At 39.1% G+C, this 25,696-nt stretch overlaps 3 protein-coding genes across 5 annotated transcripts in view; 1 reads left to right on the forward strand and 2 right to left on the reverse strand.

Moving 5' to 3' along the window:
• Window positions 1–12,983, reverse strand: part of LOC306760975 (protein jagged-2) — a 49,697-nt gene extending 36,714 nt beyond the window's left edge. For both annotated transcript variants that reach the window (XM_079247034.1, XM_079247033.1), the window contains exons 1-2: window positions 12,240–12,983; window positions 7,989–8,312 (exon numbers count right to left, since the gene is read on the reverse strand). In XM_079247034.1, the coding sequence (XP_079103160.1) occupies window positions 7,989–8,312; window positions 12,240–12,398 (483 nt within the window). In that variant the 5' untranslated portion in view covers window positions 12,399–12,983. The remainder of the gene's footprint in view (window positions 1–7,988; window positions 8,313–12,239) is intronic.
• A 3,450-nt stretch (window positions 12,984–16,433) lies between these two features.
• On the reverse strand, window positions 16,434–18,922 carry snrpa (small nuclear ribonucleoprotein polypeptide A). 2 transcript variants are annotated; one of them, XM_079246262.1, is made up of 7 exons: window positions 18,827–18,922; window positions 18,429–18,504; window positions 18,169–18,341; window positions 17,918–18,085; window positions 17,254–17,430; window positions 17,086–17,174; window positions 16,434–17,007 (listed from the first exon to the last, which is right to left on the reverse strand). In XM_079246262.1, the coding sequence occupies exons 2-7, from the start codon at window positions 18,499–18,501 to the stop codon at window positions 16,848–16,850; spliced, it is 840 nt and encodes a 279-aa protein (XP_079102388.1). In that variant the 5' UTR covers window positions 18,502–18,504; window positions 18,827–18,922; the 3' UTR covers window positions 16,434–16,847. The 2 variants fall into 2 exon arrangements, with proteins under 2 accessions (XP_079102388.1, XP_079102389.1); XM_079246263.1 differs by having other exon boundaries at window positions 18,429–18,501; window positions 18,827–18,850.
• Window positions 18,923–21,631: 2,709 nt separating this feature from the next.
• actmap (actin maturation protease) lies at window positions 21,632–24,950 on the forward strand. Its single transcript, XM_079246964.1, has 7 exons — window positions 21,632–21,816; window positions 21,909–22,112; window positions 22,464–22,532; window positions 22,729–22,853; window positions 23,067–23,196; window positions 23,324–23,394; window positions 24,367–24,950. The coding sequence occupies exons 2-7, from the start codon at window positions 21,928–21,930 to the stop codon at window positions 24,699–24,701; spliced, it is 915 nt and encodes a 304-aa protein (XP_079103090.1). The 5' UTR covers window positions 21,632–21,816; window positions 21,909–21,927; the 3' UTR covers window positions 24,702–24,950.
• The last annotated feature ends 746 nt before the right edge of the window (window positions 24,951–25,696 follow it).

The following is a 25,696-nucleotide window of genomic DNA, read 5'->3' on the forward strand; positions in this document are numbered from 1 at the left end:
ATAGAGGTATTTTGGATATCCTAGTCTCCATGGTAAATGTCCCTTTTCAGCTTCCATATTTCTAACAAACTATTCCACATCCTGCACAATGGCCAGATAGAAGTGTGGTACTTCTCTGCCAGAAAGGCAGTCATGCCATTTCCACACACAAAGATATTTGTTGAATGGACTTTAAAAAAAAATAACTCCACTTAACTTAGAAACCATCTTTTAATGTTATCATGAAGCAGTGAAGGAGCCACTCAGGAGGACTTTGTCCAAGCCTGTCACTGGTTGAAATTGTGGCACATGGTGGCACAACACAGGAACTCATTTTGTTTGCACTTAATGCTTGCTTGCTCAGATCAAGTTTTTCGTTGTGCAAAAATATTTTATGCTCAGATGGCGCTAATGTTCAGAAATGCTTTGTCTGCGCGTATAGTGCGCAGATTCGCTCAGGACTAGGGCACTGTAATAATAATATAGGTTAACTAATATCAATAATCTCTTAAAATGTTAGAGTTTAAAACATTTCAAAGATGTGTTTTATTGCTGCCACTGTTACTACACATTATAAGTGTCAAGCTTCCTCCCACCATCCAAAGACAAGTTAATCAAGTTCTGCCTATATGTGAGTCTAAGTTGTTTTTTGTTTCTCTTGGTCTTGCATTGGATGAGCAACATGTCCATGCTCTTGCTAAATGACATACAGAGCTGCAGCTTCCCTGCAACCCTAAAATGGAAAAAGCAGGGTGAAGAAACCGAATCTTTCATGGTTAATCAAACTTGCTCCCTATGGTTTAGCATAATTCTTTGCTGCCAGAATAGTGATGACATGATCTCTTCTTTTCTGTAGTTGTTCTTTCATGTACATGAATTTTGTTGGGAATCTATATCAGTTTGGCTTTTATTGTGGTATCTCTTTTTTTTTTTGCTCCCTTTGTGGATGGGACTTCCTGTTGGGCATGGGGTTGGAGGTGCCAATGGCAGATTCAACTCACTCGCTGCTATTTAACTTAGCCTACCTACTTAGGTTCCAGTCTGCAGACCACTCATAGTCAGATGGTTGCCTTAGCTGTTGGTACAATGCTGGCCATTCACAGACTTTACTAAAGTATCAGTTTTGAATACTGCATATTGTTCCATTTTTTGTGAGCTTCCTTTTTTTCAGAAGATTTCGATTTCCTGACTGTGAATATCATCTTCAAACCTGTGTTTTCCCAGCTGCACAACCACCACCTCTGCCTCGGCTACTTTTTGTTAACCCAGGATTCTTGGTTCTCCAATATTACTTTACAAATCTGCTGTCTGCTCCTTCCTGATCCACCCTGTTTCCCCCCAGCCCTAACAAATTTAAGTAAAAGGTGAGGTATAATGTTATAAGTAAAAAGAACAAAAATTAATAATGTACATCTTACAAACATGTTTTACTTGAGCATAAGCTACATGATGAAGTTGAGAAACTTGGACAAACAGGCAGTTTCTCTCTGACTGACATTTTAGAGGCTAACTTGGGTTATTTTCTTCAACGGTTCTGCTACCTATAGACTACTGGTACTTTGTCATCTCTGAAAGATATTTTTTTAAAGAGTAACAATGAAATATGAACGTAATTTAGGATATTAGTATGAGAAGCTGTTCCATTCATTTCATTAAATAAACCGCCTTTTATACTCAGTGATGATAATCTTTGTTCTGTAAGAACAAGTAACAATACTACAAAGGCTTTTCTTCCACCTCTCAGTTTGAATAAATTTACTTCTCCATTAATAAAGGAACAAACTGTTGTCAGTGGGAGGACTGGGTAGTATACAGCAGTGACATGTGATCGTGTATTTGCATGGCGTTTTGCATATCGCTCCGAGAAGTGCCCTATTTCACATACATGCACACAGTCTATTTCCTCCGAGCATATGATGAGGCCAGACACTTTAGCTTTACGTTTCTCCTCTGAGGCTCTCAGTTAACATCTGAATTACTGTGTATGTTCCACATAATTTACTGTCACAGAGCTTAAAGTATGTTGTATTTCTGTGGTAAACAGAAGCTCCAATGATTACCGACATATTTTACTGGACAGCTGATAAAACATGCAGAAATAAAAGACAGAGTGAGGAGATTTGCAACACGAGTTCTCCTGTAGTACGAAGTTAGAACTTTACTTTACTTAGAACTAAGTAAAGACAGCAGTATCGACTAATACCAGCAAATACCAGAGCTAGACTGTCCACAATTTTTGCGGTTGTATTTATGTGTCTGTAACATGTCATTCTGATGAGAATTGGGTGATTTTTTTTGCTTAATACTGCATATTGCTTAGCAATGTTAATTTGGAGTGGACATGCGCTGTTGCTGTTCTTGGTTGATCCAACAGCAGCAGAAAACTTCAGCTGTTTCCTGTCTGAGACCTCCAGGATGTCATAGATTCCCTGGGCAAGCAGAAGACAGGGATGTTTGACAAAAGTGGGTCAAGCATAATAGAAAAGATTTTATTCCCAACAACAATAGCGTGGTAAGTTTAGACAAAAATTCTTTAATTTCACACAGAATTCTGCATTTCCATGCTGCTGCCTAGCTCAACGCGGCACAACTAGTCATGTTATTATGCCAGTTATTGCTAATGGACTAAAAGACAAAGTTCTGCTGAGACCAAATGACTAACTTGGGAGGAATTGTGAAATCTGACTAAATGTAGACCTGCCACACAAGAAAAAACATCTGGACTTTCATTTTATCACATAGGTTTTCGCAAAAGCGTGAAACATGCGTGATATGTTTTATTATTAGAATGTATTTCATGCTGGTTTCAGACATGGAAACATTCTGCCGTTACACTTTGGATGACAAGTTGATAATGTTGACGTTGGACCATTAAGTATGACATGCTGGTAAATTTATTCGCCCCTACAGTTCATATACATCATTTTATTCTAGTTTTCAGAAGACAGCTATGACATTGGCGTAACCATTGGTACATACTCAAGATTATACACACATGAACACTGTTCACTGTCACTGTGTGCATGCAAGTGACCCTCTGAGGTGCTCATTATTGTCCCACATTGCTACTGCATTTACAGTAATAAATCAGAGTAGAACAATTAATCCTTAACAAGTAGAGCTGAAATGTTTCTGTTTAACAAGAATATCTATGGCATTATTTTGTCAACTCACGCATTGCTGAGGTCCTTTTGTCTCTCTGTGAGAGAGCAGTTGCTCAAATTTAGTTGCTCATTACAGGCTCAATGATTCATTAAATAACCTTAAATAACTATAAAACAGATACATATTTCTTATATTAGGATCACTGACTGGCAGATAAGATACATTAATTGGTAACTGTAGGCAACTGTCTGACGTCATCAGTCCAGAAATCCAATTTGCTGTCATTGTCTGCAAACAGTAGCAGATACCAGGTGACCACCAAAACAATGGCTTCACTGCAAGATGGTGCATCACACAACATAGCCGTCTGATTGGTCTATATACTTCATGTTATTCTAACATACAAGTACTCCTCAACTGTGTCTGTTTTTTCTATGTTGCTGTTAATATTACTCCTGGTTTTCTCTGGGTGTTGATGTTTCCTGCCACACTCCAGATGTGCTTCTAATCACTGTGGTTGTTATTAGCGAAGAGTGTGAATGTCTTTGTTATCCAACCTACTGAATAACAACTTGTCCACAGTCTATCATCTCTATTCAGTTTTAGCCCACCACTTCACACAGTCCCATTGAAAATATTTTTTCTACATACAAGATACATAATCATGTCATGAAATATAAAATACAACATAAAAACTTTGCCTTTTATGTAACAATGCTTATTGTCCATCCATCCATCCATCCATCCATCCATCCATCCATCCATCTTCTCTCCAACCTCTAACAGACTCCAAAAATCTGCCAGACTTCCTTTGAAAACAGAAGTTAGGGACACCACTCCTCTTCCAAAAAACTCCAGTCAGCTTTAAAAGCTAATCTCCAGTAGCCACCTACCATCCTGCATCAGCTCTGCTAAAGTAAAAAATTTCTAATGATGCATCCTTACCAAGGCAATGATTCATCATCAGTGTTTTTAAATTATTTACCATAAGATGATAAACTCTAAAATATATATATATATATATATATATATGTATATAGTAAGGAACCCTATGAATTTACTATTTTGGCATATTTGGACCATATATTGGCATACATGTACAGTGCTAAACAGCTTACATACAAACACATAAAGACCAAGTTGATTTCATGGTAACTTATTATATCTCTGTAGTCAATAGTTTATCCTTTTTTATTTTCTATCTACATATTTGTTTTATTTGCTTGTGCATACACACAAATTATCTCTGAAATTAGAGACTAAAAGGAAATGTTTGATTTGTATCCAGACTGTAATCCTCCGAGAGGGCACTAGGCTGGGAGCAATGGGTGTATAGCGCTTAAAAAGGGGTGAGTCCCCCTTTTTTTTTTCCTCGTCTTTTTTTTTTTAATGCAGTCTGAACTGGTCCTTCTTTCTAAGGTTTTAAATGGTGGGCACAGAAAGTGTAATAAAGAGAAAATGATCAAGTAAAGTCACAAAAAGTTGAATATTCTTGTCAGGGATCTGGGTAAAATTCCCCGAAAAATTTCTCATACAGAAAATACAAAAAGCTTTTCACTTCATCTTGGTCACAAGATGCAAAATTAGATTTTGAGCTCTGACTGCCCACTTCTACGACACATTAAATGCTAGACTAGCTGGCATAAAGGTGAGGAAGAGTCAAGTTTGAATAACTACAATTACTGCATCCTCTAATGGTCTGTATAATTTCACAACAATAAAGTCAATATTTCCTCAACCTCTTCTTGGTTGTTAACGCTTCATGCATTAATGTGCAGCATAAAAAGACACTTTTATGCTGTGATCATTTAAATATTTGTGATCGTTCATATCTATGCAAACACACCAGATATGTTTAATTAGAAGACAAGATAAAAACAGGTAAAAGGCAAAAGCAAAGTATGAAGTGTACATGACAAACACACAAAGATATTTGTTTGCAGACTGCTGTTTCTCAGAAACATCTAGATATGGCCTCAGGCAGGGAATCTGACTATGAATAAGCTCTAATGCCTGATATAAAGATTACAGACTCACTCTGTTTACTTCATCTCAACAAAATTTTTATGGCAAAAATATTGCCATTTTTAACAGGTCACTCACCAGCCTCACATAGCCTGATTTTACATTAAATCTATGGAGGAAGGAGTATCTGTGACCATATATAGCTGCTAACTTGCCACATCTGTATCTTTTATTGCCATCACCATGATCTGGTGAATGGTTTGTTCACACTCCTGCCAGAAAACAGACTTATTAAGGAGTAACTTAGTGCTTTCCTGGCAGGATGCGTTGTTTTCCTTTTTGTCTGAAGCAGATTCAACACTGACAGAGACAGGGCTTAAATAAATGACCTTGCAGTTATGAAGCCTTTGAACTTGTCTAATCTCTGCAGAGAAGCAAAAAGGAATCCCAGACTGCAGAGTGTCTGTGGTTCTGGGGTCAAAAATAAGCCATCTTCATCAGACTATGCATTAGACATAGACTTACAGTGATCTAACAAGGATGAACCCCTGCAGCCAATCTTGATAACATTATGCACAAAACAAACACAACAATGTGAATTACAACTATGCTCACATTCATAAGCAAACGCAGAAAATTTCCCTGAAGAGATTAGTGGGAGAAAGAACAAGCAGGGGAGGGGAGGGGACAGAAGCTCACCTTTCTTCATAATGACTCCACTCACCTGTTCATCCCCTCACCTGGGGCAGGGGGATCACTCTCCATCTCTCCCCCAACCTACCCCACCACCACCCTCCACCCCCATGGATGGCCAGATAAAGCCAGCCTTTCAGCAGAAACTGCTCTAAGGTTGCCACACCGTGCCCCTGCTCCGTCTTCCCTGCAGCCCAACCTGTCCCGCAGCCCGGCCCTGAAACTGATCCAGGTAGGCTTTCTCATGGAAGACTTTCTCACACTCGCTCCTGCCAATCACACACCTCCCCAGTGTACAGAGGAGAGAAAAAAAAAAAGTGTGACACACACATGCTGTAAGCATACAGCGCACACACGAAAACACAGAAAAGCACCCTGTACACAGATAAGGGAAGATAATTGGCTCTGGGACAGTGAGTCTCACTGGTAAATGTGCAGATACTAATCAAGGAGAGGAGAAACCTAAACCAGCTCTGTGTTACATTCTTGTGTGTACTTGTACTGTTTATGCTGTGGCAACAAAAAGCAAATCCTCGCACAATAAATAAATGCCTTATTAAAAAGCAGCGAAAGAGACATTCTTATTTTTGCCAGATCACACACATTGCTCCAACAGAATACAATTGAGGCTTAGAGGCATGATGCATGTTGCTGTCATTTCTATTATACATTCATGATGAGAAACATTTCACCTTGCTAGACGCAATCAAAGGCAAAAAGAAAATGAAAAAGGAAAGACCAGAGGAGGAATTCTTCTAGTAATCAAATAAAACTAATAATATCCTTTGGAAAATTGTATCTGACTCTGGTGTCCTGCCAAGTTGTTCTACGTAGGTTCTCTACAGCTCTAGTTTCATCAATAAACAAACCATTAATTGCTTAAATAGAATTAAGGAAAGAAGCAGCTAATGTGTCCAGCGATGGACTGATGGATTTTTATTTCTACTCATGGGACTGAGGGGATAAGAGGAAAGCCAAAATAAGATATTTCTGTTCCTTGTTTTTTTAGGGGAAAAAACAAAGAAAAATGGATATATAATAGGTTCAATTTATGTTCATTAGTGATTAATCTAAGTTTTTATTTCAACCCAACAGTCCATTTATGTCACTGATTTCTGCCAATGAAAATTTAAGATAATCCTAACTTCTCTGAAGACTTTTTATTAGATTTTCCAAAAAGTATAATTGACTAACTTTAACTAAGATTACGTAAATGTGCATAAATAATACATAGATCACACACAGAAAAATACACTGTAACAGTTTAGTGAGAAGGTGCCTAAAGCTCATTCATTTATGCAAAATATATTTCATGTTTTTTTTAACTTACTGATGAATAATTGAAGAGAGAAAGGTCGAAAAATGGAGCACTGGAGGGTAAAAGGAGAGAGTTACATTGATTTATCAATATTTTTCTTGGTCACACTAGTCTGTTGTTGTGCTTCTTGCAAATTAATTGCTCTGCTCTTTAATGGGGACAAAAGGTGCAGCAGCCAGTAGCATGTAGTTTGATCGTGATGCAGATAGTTCGATCCGTCCCAGAGAAAGTTGCCAAAAGACCAAAAGTTCAAAACATAAAAACAGGAAGTTTTGGATAGATAAAAATCAGAAGACAAGATAAGAAGAAAGAGAAATATGTGGATAAAATCAATGAATGAAGAATATTGTTGGCTCATGCAAAAAACAAGAAGAAAAAAAATAGGGGGGGGGTCAAGATGTGAAACTCCATATGTATAGGTGTTATAGCTGCTGTTTTTCCGCTAATAGCTCAAACGCTACTTCTTTTAGTACGCATGCAACAGCCAATAAGTTCCCAGAGTGAATAAATATAAACTGTATGAGTCTGACAGCAAATGGAATTTTTTTTTTGGTCAGATGCCAAATTGAAAATGCCTGGACACAAAAGAAACAGTCTATAATGCCTTCTTTTCATTGGTTTTTCTTCAAAAGTGCATTTCTCCTGTGCGAAACGCATTATTTTTCAGAAGAGTAGACTCACTACTGCTATAAAAAGACTAAGCAGACTTCCCGTTGAAGCAGTGTGATAATGACGAGCCTACGAGATTTAGAGAAAAAACATTGGAGTTGTTAACGTGATGCAAAAGCATCTGAAGGAGTCTGAACTCTGCCTGTGAAGGTTATCATCATTTCAATCTAGCCTCGGTTTGAGTGCATTGCATTGTACTTGAAGCTACCCTGTTCCCTTGGTAACCATACTGGTAACTAGCACATCCCCCAGTACTTACTGGCCAGGCGTATTTGAAAGGAATGACAATGTGTCCGTTAGTTCCATCGTCTCCTCCTCCGTCGTGTCCTCTGTGGCGGAGTGATTGGGAGTTTCCACCCAGAATGCCTGTACTGCCTGACCCATAAGTGCAGGCTCCTGTCGGGACAACACGAGCCTGATATTCCTTTAGGCAGGCCTGGAAGAAAGTGTCACATTGGTCTCTGGTCGAGCAGCGCTGCCCCCCGTTTGTCCGCAAGTCACAGCAGTCTCCAGTTTGCAGAAGTCCATGTGGGTTCTGAAAGTGACGGATCTGGAGCTCGAACATCCCTACAGCACCCACAGTCTGAGTCCAGAAAGCACAGAAAGGAAAAATCAGTTGTTATAGTGACTGTTATTACAACATGCAAGTTCCTACCATCATGTCAAGAAGAAAATCACCAAAATCAACAGGTGACCTAAATATAGGGTTTGTTCAAGCTTGTGTTTGATTATAAGGCAGCACACACCCTGGACATTGTTAAAAGTCACATTTGTGTTAGAAATGAAAGCTTCTGATGTTTTAATGTAACATTTCCACAAGAGAAATGCAACACAAAGCAATGAGAGTTAGAGGAGCGGCTTCTATGAAACTGTCCTTGGAAAATTCATCAACTTTTAAAATGGTTAACCTTTCAAAGAATAAGGACATGCTTTATACTCATAAAGTGAAAATGTGCACATCTTTAATAAGCAAGTCCTCTTGTAGTTCCTGTAGATGTTTTGCTGTAACCTTCCATTGCAAATGAAAGAAGTGTTGCTGCTCCTGCTCCCGCTTTGGTTTTGGATGCTGAAACTGGTTTTGTTCTTTCAATTTATAATCCACTTCTGAAACATGCAAATGGCATTCAAAATGCAAATTTTGTTTACTTTCCCCTCATTTTGACATTTTGTTCTATAAGTTGCATTTCAGTGAACTAGACTAATTTAGTTGGCGGTGCAATTTTTTCATATATCAATTTTTTTTTCTTTTTCTTATTAGAATTTTTATCAATAGGCCCATTTATAACAATACATTAACACATTTTATCTGTTTTTTCTCGCTTCCAGGGCAGCAAGTCCTGCCTAACAAATCCACACTTTAAATTATGCTGCCATTTCATCATCTTTAGTCATTATGGTAAAACTAATAGAATTGAAACTGAGTGTGGAGACAATGGTCTTCAAAAAAAGCTAATGACAAGGACACTCAAACCTTTATCATCTCTACTAGATGTGCAGCATTTTACAACACACAGTCATCTGCATTAAGACAAAAGTAAGTCTGACAGTTGCTTTTATGACTCAGTTTGACTGTAACAGAAAACTAAAAGGACATCCTTCAGTCCTTTGATCACTTGTGTTCAGTTTATGTATTGAGCAAGTTCAGTTGGCAATAGGTATATATCCACAGCTAAACTGTCTCACAGACTCTATTTAAACTGTAGCATGTTACAAGATAACAGCTTCCAGAAAGCAGGCAAGACACTTATATGAGAAAAAGGAAAGTATAACTGTGATTCCACAACTCTGTCTGACATCCACTTTAAGAAATAAACAAACACAGTTTTCCATTTAAATCATGGGCAGATAGACCAAAACTCCTGTCATAAAAACCCCTGAAATGTTAAACTTTCAGCTTCCTTTTATTTGCTCGTCTCTCTCTGTCTTTACTGTCACCACCGCTCCCTTTCATATACCTCCTTCTTCCCAGGGGACCATGAGATTCTGCTTACACCCTTTCTCTCTCCTCCTCCTGCTCCTCACTTTTTTCTCTGACTAGGAGCAAGTTGTTATGCTCCTGTCATTTCTCTCTCTCTCTGTAGCCATCGACTCTTCTGCATTGTTTTCATCCTTTTCATCTTTCTTTTCTCAGTGCTCCCACCCTGTTTATGCAAGTAGAAGGGACACACACACACACATACACACACAGTCTCTTACACGCTGGAGTTAATAAGACCTCCTGAGAGGCTCAGAGCATAAGGGTCAGGTATGTGTGTGAATGCGTGTGAGTGCCCCTGTCTGTGCTTCTCTTCTTCTTCTAACAGCGACATAAAAATGGAAAAATCTTGGTCTGCTGTGAAACCCCTGAGTTACTCTGAATAATTCAACTGTTATGTCTTTCCTCCTCGAACATCAAACTAATGATTGTTCGTTTAGTTAAAGATTCAAAGTCATCTATACAAGAGGTGTACTACACTCATAGACAGGAGTCCCTGTGACCAGCAAGACCTCATATGCTGAGCTATCCAGCACTGAGCCAAAATCTCAGTCCCCCCTTTGTTACTGGTGGTGTGTCCCTCCACTGCACCCTGTCCCTGAGCCGAGAGAGGTCGGGGGGTGGTGGCGGCACGGAGGGGGAACTTGTCTACATCAAAAGGTTTGTAGAGATACAGTGGCGCTCATCACTCTACATCCTCCTTTCTTCCTCTCCTCCACTCGCTGCCCGAGCCATTCCCTGCATACCAGCATTTCAGCGCTCAGTCGGAGGACAGACAGAGAGATCCAAGCCGAAGCCCAGACCATTTCTGCAGGAGAGCTTCATTTAAAGGCCCTCCAAAGTCAAAACCAAGCCTGTCAAGCAATTCATACTCTCCATCCAAAAACTGACATCAGTAATTAAACTCTGGTTTCCAATTCAAGGCCAGCGATGGTGTCTGAAAACAGGACAGCATCCATCATTTTTCATTTAAACAAAAAAAGGGAGTTTATTTCTACATGCTTCCTCTGTCATCTGTGGCCCTTTGATTTTGTTGCAGAGCTGAAACAAACATTTAATTAACTGATTATTTAATGAGTTTCAAATTAAAGGACAGAAGCAATTATTTAATTCCAAACATTCTTGGTTTAAACATCTCAAGTGTGCCAATTTCTGCCTGCTTTTGATTGTGTGCTCCTGGAATGTGTTGTAAAAAAAAAAAAAAAAAAAAAAAAAAAAGTAATCTTTGCCTTTGAAAATGCCTTACAGGCATTTTAAACTATTTTCTGAAATTTAAATGAAGTGATGTCTTCCAAAAAAATCAAAACATCAGCCTCATAGATTTATATTGAAACTACAATAAGTCTGGAAGGAGCTCTCAAGCATTCGTCTTATTTAATCAACTTTCCAGTTAAATTAGTTTTTCACAGATTTATTCATTTCTCATTTAGTCAACAAATCAAAATACTTTGCCTTCAATTAAAACTTTACAACAAAAACGTAAAACGTGTTTAAAATACGAATTAGGTTCAAAGATCAAATCATGAAAGAAAAATCCCAGTTTACAACTAACAATACACTGTGATAGTTTTTGTACTGCCGTGTAAAATACAGATAACATAAAGATGGGCATATAGGCAGCATAGAGGGACTGCTGGGGTGTCAAGAAACCAGATTCATGAATCCCAGGTTTCTATACTGCATTGCAGGAGAAAGAAAGGAGAGGAGTGTGTTGTTCCTCAGCTGTGAAGGGGTTGCAGAGGTGCAGAGCTGCCTGAATGTTCAACATTCACACGCCCCAGAGTTTATTCGCCTGTGGCCTCCTGATCTACACACACCCAAGGCACAGATGATGTTTGGAAGGCACAGTGTTTGGGGGAAAAAATGCACATATGCACATACACACACGCACACACACACATGCACAGGGACAATGTTCAGCACCTCTGGGTCTTGTCTTCCTACCGGTGAGTCCTGTCACACACAGTCATCCTGCCAGCTCACAGGGAAGAAAGTGTGTGTGTGTGAGTGTGTATGGATATGGAGTGGGGGGTGGTCCTATATGCACAAAAATTGCTAATTTCAGCTACCACAGCTAAAGATCAATTTATGAGCCAGGACAAAGGAATGGACTCTGTAAAGAGGGAGTGGTAATTAATGTGATTTTTTTTCCTCCATCACTTATCCAAGATTCAAGAACTTAAGAACGGATTGCATTTATTTAGCCATTACATCGACCCCAAAAAAAAATATTTCCAGCTGAGTGCTGCTTCTCAGTGACATGTTTGTGCTGCTCACCTCATCACATTCTTTCACAAACAGGGACGTCTTTATAAAGCAAGAATACACTGAAACAACAGGTGGGCACAGCGCCATGTAGAATGAGGGCGGCACAAAGGGGAAAGACTCAGCGTGCGTGGACTTCATTAGCCTAGTGGCTATTTCCACGCAGCTTTTTAAAATACACACTAAACCACTAAACTAAACTGTTGCGGGTTAGCCTTGAGGGGGGTTTAAGTGAATGCAGCCCGAAATAGCACTTAATCGGTGGCTTACCTGTGAATGTATTGTAAGTGCGGCGAGAAGAATCGTTACACGCTGCAGGTGGAAGTGTCCCCGGAGCCGCTCAGACCTCGTGGTGGGCTTCCCGTTCATCTTTCCGCTCCAGCTTCTGGGACTGACCCAAGTTATCCTGTGCGCTCTTGTGCTCTCCATCCCTGCGTCAAAGGATTGGGGACCGCGTTGTGCGCTCTGATGCTGGTGGCACCCCCTCCCTCTCCTCCTACTCCTCCTCCCTTCCTGCGATCTCTGTCCGCCCAGCTCTCCTCCTCTCCGGACTTAAACCCTCAAACTCCCGCAAAGCAACTTCATTGCGTCTTAATCGGGGAAAACATAACTATCTCGTGCCCTCACTACAGTCCCCACCAAACTCACACGCACAAACACACACCTGATCACCCCCTTTGCTGTTGTGTCCAGGATATATTTACACTGGGAATGACACATGCACACAAACCCAGACACTTAGAAACACACTCCCCTTGCGCTATATTCCTGCTACCACATGCGTTAAGAGGCTTTACGGGTCCAATCTGCCGGCTCACTTGACTTGAACTCTCATCCCAATTAGCTGACACTCTCTCTTCGCGTCATATGCCTTCAGCCTGGATTCAGGTTTTAACAAAATAACGCATGAAACTATAATAATGACATAAATGTGTAATATAAGCATGTAAACCCATCGACATAAGTTGCTCCAGCGGAAAGATTTCTCTCGGCGCATCCGAGCGGCTGGCTGGTCATTTGTCAAGCCGAAAGAAGTGGCAGAGTCAGTGTGTGGAAACAATGAGACACAGAGAGAGAGAGAGAGAGAGAGAGGGAGGGAGGGAGGGAGAGAGAGGAGGGTGTGTCCTGAGGCAGGGAGTATTCTCCGGATGGTTCCCGTGCACCAGCGCTCACATCGCTCTCCCAAACACCCCCAGCAACCTGTAGCCCAACCCAACTTCTCTGGTCACATTTACACATGGGATTATCTTCAGTGCCTCTCGCATTAGAGACTCTCTGTGTATGTTTTTGGTTTTTACTCTACCTTTTTGTAACATCTCACAATATCTCCTCCAGTTTCACTTCAAAGCTCCCTTGTGCCAATTAATCGTTTTCACTCAGTTCTACTCTGGGTAACCTCTAAACAAGAGTGTTTCAAGCTGAATCATTAATTAACCCACAACTCTGGTGCTGCCATTATAAAGCTAGGAAATCAACACAAAACGCATGGGAAGAGCTTTTCTTTGGGAGATCAGCTTTTACGCACGGTAAGGGAGCAAAATCTGTCGAACTTGGGCTGTCTGACTTCCTCAGACATGCAGTGGTCATATGTCGACATTTTATTTAACTTGTTCCGACAGCTGCAGCTCTGTATAGCCTGCTGTTCGCAGCTGCTTAATGAAGCCGTCGGTTGAGCGCATAAATATAAAAGGGACTTGTAGGGCGTGTATGGCATATTTTGGATATTGGCACCAGTCACATGGCATATTTTCCACATCTGCCCTCCAGTGCGCTTCTTGGACCCAAGACTTACACACAATGTTCTTTCTTTATCGGAGGACATCTAATGAGATTCTGCTTCCCTCCCCCTCCTCCTCCTCCTCTTCCTCCTCCATCTTAAGGGCTATCACTGGCTTGTTGCTCCAGAGCTTCCCTGACAACCGCTGGTGTTTCCGCGGTTTGTCGCTCCGCACTGACCCCGGCGCGGAACAGAGGGCTCTTGAGGAGCAGAGAGTTGATTTGCATAGAAGAGCAGTGACCTCCAAACACGAGCTGAATTCTAACAATCTGTCCCAAAACACACATGCCCAGCCTTCTGAAAGCGCTGCAATGTGAGTCTCACCTGAAGGAGTTTCACTATAAATATGCAGCAGCTCCATTCAAAGGTTTGTTACTTCTATGGAAATCCTGTGAGTTGAGCATTTGGCACCATCTAATGGTCACGTTCTTTCACTTTGATTTCTTTTTTGTTTGTTTTTTTTAACCACCACCTGAGGCATTGAAGGTGTTGTCTGATTTCAAGATAACTGTCTGGACTCTTATGAGTCTGTGCCTATCTCTTATGGACTTTGTGAGTGGAACAGCGTGAATAGAAATGTCAAGATCTGCTCAAAAATCCTTTGTGAGATAGTACTTTACTCTAGGAGACCTTTAAAAGAAATTATATTTGAAAAAAGCAAGAAAGAAAAAATGATATTATCAGCCAACCGTGTGAGATTAGGACAGGTGAGTTTGTGATGTTGCCTTCAAGTTGCCACTACCATGTCCCTTTGGGCAAAATCAATCATTTCAAATCATTGATTCCCTCAGTCATAAGTCTACTAAATTCTATGTAATTAAGCAATATTTTAACCAGATTTTCCACTGTTTCTTTTTTCTTTCCATAAATAAGTTCTCTGATGTATTTTCCCCCGAATAGGCCTACTCAGTTCTGGTCATTTGATCTTTTGTCTGTTAAAATGTCCGTACTGACTTCTGTTGACTGATTAGTTGGTGTTAAATGAACTGCACATGATTTGCCTATTGGAATAGTTATCTTAATCATTTTCCAGTTTAACACATAACTCACTCACTGGGTTATTTAGCAGAATAATGCTGATAAGGTTGTGTAACATTTAACTGATAAACTAAATAAGGGAAAAAACTAAAAACCCAATGTTAAATCTATAGGGTAAAACACCAGAAAAGTATGTTTCCTGGCCCTCTTTCACAGCAAGATGTGACGTCTTTTCAGCCTACACCTATCTACAGCATTTGCAAACTAACTTTGAACAGCAATGATGCACATGATCCTCTTACTTCTATCATTCTGTTTATAGTGAAAACTTCTCTAATGGAGGAAAAATCTTCAAACAAAAATTAAATTTAGTATTATTTCACCCACAGCCACTTTAAGTGGCTTAGAGCATGTACGCTTTATACTGATAATCTTTGGTTTGCGTCTGTTTGCTCTTTTCCGACGGTACAATTTTAAGTGTTCCACAGGAATAGCAATACGTTGCCTTTCAGTTTCTGCAACTGAAACATTACTCTTTTGGTGAATGGGAAGGCATGTTTGCAAGACCATGCCACCCCCACACAAACACACACGCCCATACTCACATGCACACATTTTCTCACACATGGCGCCCCGGTGGCTAAGGTCAGCACTTTCTCAAGGCAAAATAAGGGAGTGTGGAAAGGCTTGGGAAACTGCAGAAGAATGTGAATTTTTGCATACGTCGTTGGGCTGACCTGAAAACAATTACTCAGGGCACAGTTTAAGTCCACAACAGGGAGGCCCTGTGTGCACTGGGCACAGTTGATAGTGCCAGTCTAAATTAAGCTTTTCAGACCCAATTCATACGTCACTTTGTCTGTGGCCCATGAATCCACTCTTTCAGGAGGAGGAAGCCCTTAATGGCATGTAACTTGTTTGCAAACATACATTATCTAAAGCCTGAGATGCATTTATGTGGAGGGAAATAAGCTGGACACATTAGTGAACTGTGAAACACTACAGTCCACCTCATTTTTAATAATTGCACAACTAATGCATAACATCAGTTTTGGGAAAATGTGAGCACCTGCAGCTTGCATAACATCTGAATATACTTTTCTCTACTCATCTTATTCTGACCAACAACTACCAGAGTAGATCTGACTGAAAGTTTTCAGACGAGTATTTTCACTAAGCACATTTTACACTTGTAGATGTCAGTTTGCTCAACTTCAGGCTCCCCAGTCCTATTCAGCAATTTGTTTGACATCTCTACCAATATTATTGGTAACATTTCAGTACAATTCAGGGTGCTAGAAGAACACACAACACAGAAGAAGAGGGAAAAATAGGGTCCAAATCCAAACATCCCCCCTGTGGCCTTACTGTTCTGTTTTGAATTCTTCCAGGTACACAGCAGCACTGTTTTCTTTTCTAACTCAGACAGGTATGTTTACATCCAAACTGCCTAAAGAAAAGGGAATGTCCATTCTTACAAAGTTTAATACATAAAGGTTGAGTAGTCAGGCAGTAGTGCTGGAACAGAGCCAAAAACAATGGCTTGTAAGATTTTAATCAACCGAACTGATGCTAGGACTAAATAAAGCGGTCACAATGGGTTTATAGCACCATCTACTGGCCACACACACACACACAACATACCCACAAGAAGCAGTCAAGTTCAATAACTTCGGTAAAGTTTAATTATAAAAAGAAAAAAGCTCCAGGTACAATGTCTGGCAGGCCAGACTCTGGGTGCAATGCTTTATGACTGTGGTAAGAAACAAAAAAAGGCAGCAAAACAAATGTCAAGTTGCTTGTGATTGCAGAACTGAAAATAGATTTGAATCAATATTCAGACCTCAAAATATTACCTTCTACAAAATTCTGTAAAAAAAGCTAAAAGACAACACACAGCAACTTGACAAAGTATGTATACTTACATGCAAGTCTGGAAGAGGAAAACAGAAATAATTCAAAAATGCATATTTGCCTGTGAGAAATCAGATGAACTTAGCTCTTAAAAAAAACCATTTATTTCAGAGCTTTAAAAAAAATAAAAATTCTGAAAATAAGATTTATAAAAAAAGGGAAGAGGGAGACCTGTATGCAGACCAGAAGAGTACCACTCTGGAGAAATGTTATTTCTTAGCAAATGAGATCTTCATGGCGTTTGTTTGTGTGATCTTGAAGCCCTGCAGTGCATCTCGCGCAGCACCAGCCTGCACCTCATTCTCAAACTCCACAAAAGCGATGTCGTGACGACCCGGGACCAGTCGCACCTCTTTGAAGCCAGGGAACCTGTGCACAACAGTCAGGTTTAGATTTTATAGATATACACAAAAAAAAAAAAAAAAGTACAAAAAAGTGGATACTGACTGGTTGAAGAGCATGGAGAGCATGAGCTCGTTCGTCTCTTCTGGCAAGTTTGTGAGGAAAAGAATGTGATTGGGTGGGTTTTCTGCAACCTATGGTGAAAGAGAAGGGGTCAGACTCAAACTACCTGGTAAAAAGATTCTAACTTAAACACAACTGAGCTCACAGTACCTGCTGCGGCATTTGTCCAGGCATCTGTCCAGGCAACATCTGACCAGGAGGTATGGCACCTGGTGGTATTTGCCCAGGTGCCATTCCTGGAGGGGGCATCATGCCTGGAGGGGGCATGTAAGGTGGCTGACCTGGAATATGCATCATGCGAGGAGCCTGACTCATAGGAGGCATTCCCTAATGAGTGAAGGATGGAACGAAATATTAACATAACATACAAACTTACCAAAAATCTCCTACATTACCATAGATATTTGCTTTTTCTTTTAATAAAGTCGCTATAGAGGTCTGGGGGAAAAAAACAAACAAAAAAAAAACCAAATTTGCAGAGTTCTTCCATGCGCAGTGTCATTGCATACCAGGAAATTGTACACAGACAAATGTTTCTGCACTTTGTGATTAATTGCAGTAATGTGTCTGTAATTTTATATCATATATATATATATATGTGTGTCTGAAGACTGTCTTTTTCCTTTCTTAAATGTTAATTCTTTTCACTTAAAAAAAAAAAAGTGTTTTCAATAGTTTGTCAATACACATACTCATCTACATAAAATGAGTTATTTATTTGGCTAAACTTTAGTAATTGCCAAAATATTATGGCACATATTCAGCTCTACTTTATCATCTTGTAATCTGGCTAAAATTTTACTGCTCCACTTACTGGTATGGCACCAGGTACCCCAGCCACCATGGCTGCTGATACACCTTTTTTAGTTCCTGCTCCATCAGCTCCTTTAGGCTTCCTTTTCTCTTTTTTGCGATCACGCTCCACATAAGTCCCCTTCATCTTTGCTATGATGTCCGAGTCTGTTTTAGCATACTGGATACGCTGCAAAAGATATACATGTTACGCTCAAAAGTTCTACAATAAGTCAAGAAGGTTCATATTAAGTCTTAACTTGATTAACCTACCATGGGTTTATCATAGAAGGGGAAACCCTGCATGGACCTCAGTGCATTGGAGGCGCTGTTAATCTCTTTAAAGATAACAAAAGCCTGACCCTTCATCTTGATGTTTCGTGCGACTAAAATGTCCAGAATTTGCCCAAATTGTGAGAAGATAGCATAGAGCGATTTTTTCAACTCTGGAGAAAAAACATGGGAAAAAATTTTCAATTATAAGCAGGGAAGATCTGTGTATAAGGGTTGGGAGATAAAGGTCCCAAACTTACCATCTTTCTTGATTTTTTCATTCAAGTTATTGATGTAGATTGTGTGATTGAGTCGTACTTCTGTAGTAGTCATCTTCTAAAACAGTAATGAGCAGTTAGAGGTACAAAAAGTTAGAAATATAAATATTTTAACAGTTTAAACTCCAACTAGAATAAGCTGAGAAATGTTTAGCCAGCCGAGGCTAACAAACATCCAACATGAGAGGAACGTTAGCGTGGAAGCTAACAGCTAGGCTAACGCAAACATGGCACTAATCCTTTTAAAGCTTGTATATAATTTCAAATGTGGCCATCTAGCACCCAATAAGTTAACTAAGACCGTAAGTAGTACCTTGCAACCAACGATATTGCCGACAACATATATTTAAAAGATCGATCTGGGTGTAAGAAGTACTTACCTCAAATAGATGAATGAAAACCACCACGGTCCTCACAAATCACGTTATCTGCTGCGCCCATTTCTTCTTCTACTTCTTTGACACCTTTGTTGGCGGTTGGCAAATAATGTACAACAACGCATTACCGCCACCAATTGGTAAGGAGTACAGGACAGGACCAGCAGAAAAAAAGAAAAGACGTTTTTTTGTTGTTGTTGTTGTTGCTGTTGTTGTTTTTTAATTAGAAACTCAATTGTAATTTTCTGTGTGCCATCTCCTGTAAAATACTTGGGATTTCTTATTTTACTGATTATCTACCATTTATTTCCTTTCTGACTCACATCTGTTGCAGTGGACCAGAACATGGTCCTCAATCACAATTCTAGAATATTTGCACTGATTTTTGGTGAAACAATAAAACAGTTTTGGACCACACAATCAACGAGATTCTGTCCAGATTCGAGAGAAATACATATATTTCCAATACTATCAGAATACTTGATTAATTTGATTATTCAGATTCATGGATTTGATAAAAGTTTAATCACTTTTTGTAGATTTAGGAGGCCTTCTAATAAATCATAAATTTATTTTCTATGCTTCAAGAAGTTTGACTTTGGTTTATATTTTAGCAGTACTTTCAAAACAATCTAGAAAAATGGAAACTGCTCAGTCAGATTACATTTTGGTATTTCCATGAATTTCTTGCCTATAAACGCAAGGTCAGGCCCCACATCGCCTTATGTTCTTTTTTATTCGTGCTCAGCTACTTACTAACTTAATGGATTAATATGAATTTCAGTTGCAGACAGCTAAGTTATCATCTGCAAAGTGGCTGATAATACAACATTATTTTTAAAAGATTCTCAGACACCTTTATCTATTGATTTGGTAAACACATCCTCTGTAGCATATGGACTTTAAACGTAAAGAAATGTGAATTGCTTTCTCTTAAATACTGTGAAATCCCTTCTATTTTTGATATACCTGTCAATGACTATGACTTACTAAGAATCATCATTTATAAAGATAGAAAAACCAAAAATCATCTTGGGTGCAAGATGAACTTGGTGTATCTCCATTGTGAGAGACATAATCTTAAAAATAATCTGGAAATTACAGTGCATGATTTTTTAAAATAATTTATTTGAATGTTACTGCTGCAAATAAGTATTTGAACACCTCTCCATCTGCTAGAATTCTTACCCTCAAAGACCCAAAGACCTGTTAGTTCGCCTTTAAAAAGTCCACCTCCACTCGTCTTATTATCCTAAATTAGAAACACCTGTTTGAGGTCGTTAGCTGCATAAAGACACCTGTCCATCCCATAAAATCAGTAAGACTCCAACTACTAACATGGCCAAGACCAAAGAGCTGCCCAAAGACACAAGAGACAACACTGCAGACCTACACAAGGCTGGAAAGAGCTATGGGGCAATTACCAAGCAGCTTGGTGAAAAAAGATTAACTGTTGGAGCAATTGTTAGAAAATGGAAGAAACTAAACATCACTGTCAATCTCCCTCATACTGGTGCTCCATGCTCCACGCATGTTTCTCAGTGACTGCCCAGAAAGCTGACTGATCTAGAAAAGATCTGTGTGGAGGAGTGTGCTAAAATCCCTCCTGCAGTGTGCAAAACTGGTGAAAACCTCTGTAATTGCAAACAAAAGCTATGGTACCAAAAATTAACATTGCTTTTCTCAGGTGTTCAAATACTTATTTGCAGTATTAACATACAAATAAAATATTTTAAAAACAATACAATGTGGTTTCCAGATTTTTCATTTGATTATGTCTCACAGTAGACATGCACCTAAGATGAAAATTTCAGACCCCTCTATGATTTTCAAGTGGGAGAACTTGCAAAATTACAGGGTGTTCAAATACTTATTTGCCTCACCGTATAGTTATCAATGGTTCTTTCTGGTAAGAGTCACCCTGAAGATTTGTCTATTTTATTTTGGTCTTGCCCCTTTTCCATCAAACTGTATGAAGACATTTTTCTTCAGAAACTGTCTGATATACTGTATGTTTAGGTAAATAGGATATGTCAATGAACCAATTAAAAAGCCAATCATGTGTTTGATCATGAGATCAAACAATATATCAAAACTAGACATTCATCTAATACAAAAGCAATTAAGACTTTTGATTCATAAACTTTTTTTTTTAATGCATTTGCGTCATATAAAATGCTGTTTCTGGAGAACCCCCTAGTAGTTGAATTGTTTTCCTCTGCACTGCAAAGTTTTTCTTAATAAAGTTTATTTAAAAAACAAACAGCAAAAAAAAAAAAAAAAAAAAAAAAAAAAAAGCAATTTTAATAGTAAATTGTTACTCTTGTTTTAATCCGATTTTGACACTTAGATTTCTGTTACATACTGTGATCTTGTATTTCTGTTGTGTTTTTAATTACACGTGCTACCAAATATTGAGACTATATATTGTATATACAGCTGTAATATACAGCTGTATTTAAAAAATTCTAACAAAAAATACACTACGTGCAATTTTAAATAGCTTGGCTTGCAGAATTCACTTTAACACAACCTTTCCTTGTCCTTTTAAGTTAGTAAAACGTTATTTAAATTTTATTTTTAATTGTCTTGTCAGAAGATGGGAGTTACATGAGTTCGTGTGAGTTAGGGCGACTTAATGTGCTGTAAATTTGACAAACTACGTTGTAATACATGTGATTATCAATGGAGGGCGGTAGAGGACTCTGCTGTTGGTATGACAACTGAACAAATACGTAACAGAGGCAGAAGAAGGCGTGCTGCCGGTTGCTGCCAAATATGGGTATAAACAAACACCAGTAGCTAGCTCACGCTCATGTTAGAGAAGCGTGTATACCATTAGCGTCCAAAATTCAACGAACAATTATTTCATTATTAGATTTATACAAAAATGGCATTTAACACCCAGTTAAAATGTAAATGTATTCATTTTTGCGGTGTTTGAAGGAGACATAACACCAAGCTAAGTTGTTAGGAGTAGGAGTTAGGGGGAGGTAAGTACAGATTCACTGTATGGATTGTTATTGACAGTTTTCAGGACCAGCTGATGTTTTCTGTAAAGTATTAACAGATTCATTTCTATCAGAACGTGGAGCTCTGAGAAGATGTCCGTGGAGTATCCCCTCTCCCCTCCACCTCCACCACCACCTCCTCTACCTGCTCCTTGTCCACCTCCTCCTCCGTGCTCCGCTCCTAAGAAGAAGCTGTACCAGACTATAGCCAGCAGCAGGAGTCCTGTAGAGGGGGATCACACAGAGGCTCGCTTACTGCTCAGCCACAGGGAGAACTGGTGAGATAAGACACAAGATTTTAGAAAATATATGAATCAGTTCTTCATGGGAATCTGCACACTTCCAGAGTCAGGCCATATTATAAATATTGAGCCTTTGACACATTTGTATGGTTATAGGTGCATCATATGGCCTCAAAGAAATAAATTAGTATGGCTCTCATTTACTTTATCTTGTGTTTACACCCGTGGGTTTTTTTTTATTCTAACATGTGAAATCATTCTGTATAATTAAAGGGTAGTTAAAGCTGTTTAAGTTTAGTTCAAGATGAACTGCGAGAAAAAGGGCTCATGTCAGCCAATTAGTTGGGTGCATTTCATGTCATGCAACTTAACTTGTTTTTGTCTCAGTTTCAGGAAAGACTTTCAGTGGATACTGATGAATAGATATGTGCCTTCGCTCATCCAGGATGGCCCACAGTAAGTCAGTAAAGTGTGCCACCATTAATATTTGTGAGCAACACCTTTTATTTTGATTTGACTGAGAAAGCAGCGATAAAACACGTCAAACAGTTAATGCAATCAGATTATTGTATTATTGCTTTGGAGTGAACGGTTTCGCTTTGCATACAACATGACCTATTTTCTAAGGTGTGACTGAGTGTTAACATTTCAGGTGTGGTCTGGTGGCTTTGTGGATGGCTGCTCACCTCCAACAGGCACAGCTGGGTATTAGTATGGAAGCTGTTGTTCAAACAGCAATAAGCAGGGGATTCACTGCACAGGGAGAAATGTTTTCAGGTAACAGAAGCACGTTAAATGGTTGAAGGCAGTCTGATCTTAAACATATAGGCCATTTTTTAAAAGTAGTTTTATCATCAAGTTTGTGGTTTACAGTTGCTTTAACTGTTCATTTCACAAGAACTTAAAGGATCTTCCTTTTAATGCTCAAGTGAATGTTTTTGTTGTTTTTTTGTTTTTTAAATGTTCATTTTGAAATTTTTATTTTGTCAGCATATAACATGGCCCTGCTGGCAGAAGATGTTTGTGGCTGTAAGGCTGAACTGCTGTCAGGAGGTCTGAGTGGTGGTAATGGAGCAGCTTTGATCACTCACCTGTGGGGAGGACAGCCTGTTCTTATTCCGTATCCTGCTCACACAAAAGGCGATCATGAAGAATACCGTGAAGCGACTATATTTTCTGATTATTACTTGCAACATACATAACAAATGAGAAGCCTATTGTTTAAGATTCCTTGACAGTGTGCGCAGGTATGATGAAGACTGTAACCATGAACCATGTCAGCGTGGTGGTCATCGGGCACATTGGGCTGTTGCATCAGGTTAGATTAGATTGCTGGTAAAAGTTTTGTAAATGTGGTTCAGAGAAGCAACACTTTTTTCTTGAAGTATATCTTCTTAAATCAGCATAACTCAACTAGGACCAATCTGTGCTGGTTTGGTTTCATTCCAGTGAAAGAACATCCTGTAGTTTTATGTATAGACCTGTTTGACTGCATTTTAGCCATCACTGACTGAACTATGAAATTTTAACTGTTTTCATGTTAACTACATGTTTTCTCAAAAGAAACTAGTGCGTGCTGGAGAACTGTGACCCAGCACAACCCAAAGTTGTGCCAAAAAATGGTTTAGGATTAAAGTTAAGGTTTGGGCACAACTAAATCAAAGTTGTAACCTTAATCAAACAGAAATGTGAAAAGACTTGGAGTCATTCATATGAAGAAACCTGCCAACATCGTGAAGCTGAGGCTTTTTTTTCTGAGAAATGATGTAGAACCCCTCCAAGCTGTTGTGCAGGATTGTTGGTTCGCAGGAACATTTCACCAGATACTGAAGGCAAAAAGTCACATTTTCCACAGACAGATTTGTAACATCATTTACATGAATAAACACTTTTCATATTTTAATGTCAAATTGGGTTCCATTTGATCTACACAGAGATCTAGAATTCATTTTAATTTTGTAAACAATAAAAAATAAAGACTTGGCTTTACTGGCTTAAGCACTGCTGCTGGTGTAACCGTATTAGATGGACTTAGTCCTTCCCCTGCTGTCAGCTGTGACTGGCCCTGTTGTAGGTCCTCCAAAAAATTGGTTTCATCTCTTTACAAGCCCGAGGTTAGTAAATGAGATAACCTTTTCTTGCAGTGAAAAAGTTTTCAAAGAATACAGCAATCAAATTCATACTTCCACTAAAGTATTTAAAATATCAAGAAATGCACTAAGATACTTTATAACTACCCTATATTTATAGTTTTCAACTTTCAGCATAACTTTGTTTCTTATAATTACAGGTGTTCTCCTCGGTTTGGATCAGGGTAGTGTAAGTAAAGATCACACTCAGCCTGACCCCACCCTGCCATGGCTTGACCTCGCCACAGACAGCAGCTGTCCTTGCCCTGTTGGCAACTCTGCCGTCAGAGAGGTTTACATCCTGGCTAAGCAGGGTAAGAGCCTCCGCTACCAGCTGTGGAGTCTGGATCGTGTCGCTCAAAGCAATGAACAGCTAAGGACGATGGATCCTCAGAGAGTTAACGACGGGACTCAGTATGTGGTTCCTGAAGGAGGGGTGGAAGCCGGGCTGGCCGGACAGGCAGTGTTGCTGCACACAAGGACTCAAATGCTGTAGAAAGGGACATTTCTCTGAGATCAGCTTAGTTTTATCTGTTGGGAAATTATATTAGGAAAGGAACGCATTTGAAATAAGATATTTGTGTTGACATGAGATTTTATAAGTTCAAAAGTTCTCAGTATTTTAACCTTCTAGCTGCTATAAATTTATTAAAATGAAAGCACAGAAGTGCAATACATATTCAGAACTGAAAATTTCTACTGACTGAAACAAGATTAAATGCATCATTTGAAATTATTGTATCTTTTTACTGAATGTTGGATTAGCAGAATTTGAGTTGTGAACTTGAACAAGTGCTTTGAGGGGAAAAAAAAACAACCATATAAATCCATGACCTGGATAAAGCAGGTTTTATTAACAATTTCCACCATACTGTCTTAGGTTTTGCAACAATTAAACACTTAATGTTTAACACACTTTTAAAATACAAAACATGTTTCATTTCCAGTTCTGTTGCTTAGACAGCAGCACCCAGTTTAAAACCTGACAGCTTATCACACTACAAATATAGAGAATTTGTGGGCTTTTATAACACTTTGTAAACACTCCCCTGGTTTGCCTACTTTTCAGAGATGAAATTTTTTTAATTTGAATTCTAATTTCATGAGGTCAGACACCAGCAGCGCTCGAGGCGGTTTGTGTGCCAAGTAACTAACCTGCACACATGCGTCAAAAGAGCTGCTTGACAAAATCAAAGGGCATCTGGAAGACTGAACTTACAATGACTGACTTGTTGCATCCAAATGTGGAATGACAAATATGCTCACTAGACCTGCTGTGACACCTAAATATAAACATGTTCATTTGCATACAGAGTTGAATACCACAAATGCAGACCCATGTATATCCATTTTGGTGTAGCTAAATGTGGTTTACACCAATGTCTGCTTAAGTTCGAGAAATTTTCTTGTGTTTAGATTCGCCTTTAAAAATCCAAGTTAAAAATCTCCAATATTTGTGACTCCCAACCCTATATAGATGGAGCACTTAAT

Source organism: Telmatherina bonti (genome assembly GCF_933228915.1).
Source record: "Telmatherina bonti genome assembly, chromosome: 9".
In the NCBI taxonomy this organism is placed as follows: domain Eukaryota; kingdom Metazoa; phylum Chordata; class Actinopteri; order Atheriniformes; family Telmatherinidae; genus Telmatherina; species Telmatherina bonti.

What these genes read in the sequence shown, in the direction of transcription:
- snrpa (XM_079246262.1), bottom strand. Translation starts at nt 18,501, where the DNA reads ATGACTACTACAGAAGTACGACTCAATCACACAATCTACATCAATAAC. An exon ending in CCTTCTATGATAAACCCATG is followed by an intron (nt 18,086 to 18,168) that starts GTAGGTTAATCA and finishes TATCTTTTGCAG; the next exon opens with CGTATCCAGTATGCTAAAAC. An exon ending in CTGGACAAATGCCGCAGCAG is followed by an intron (nt 17,175 to 17,253) that starts GTACTGTGAGCT and finishes CTTTCACCATAG; the next exon opens with GTTGCAGAAAACCCACCCAA.
- actmap (XM_079246964.1), top strand. Translation starts at nt 21,928, where the DNA reads ATGTCCGTGGAGTATCCCCTCTCCCCTCCACCTCCACCACCACCTCCT. An exon ending in CTCATCCAGGATGGCCCACA is followed by an intron (nt 22,533 to 22,728) that starts GTAAGTCAGTAA and finishes TTAACATTTCAG; the next exon opens with GTGTGGTCTGGTGGCTTTGT. An exon ending in GGACAGCCTGTTCTTATTCC is followed by an intron (nt 23,197 to 23,323) that starts GTATCCTGCTCA and finishes CAGTGTGCGCAG; the next exon opens with GTATGATGAAGACTGTAACC.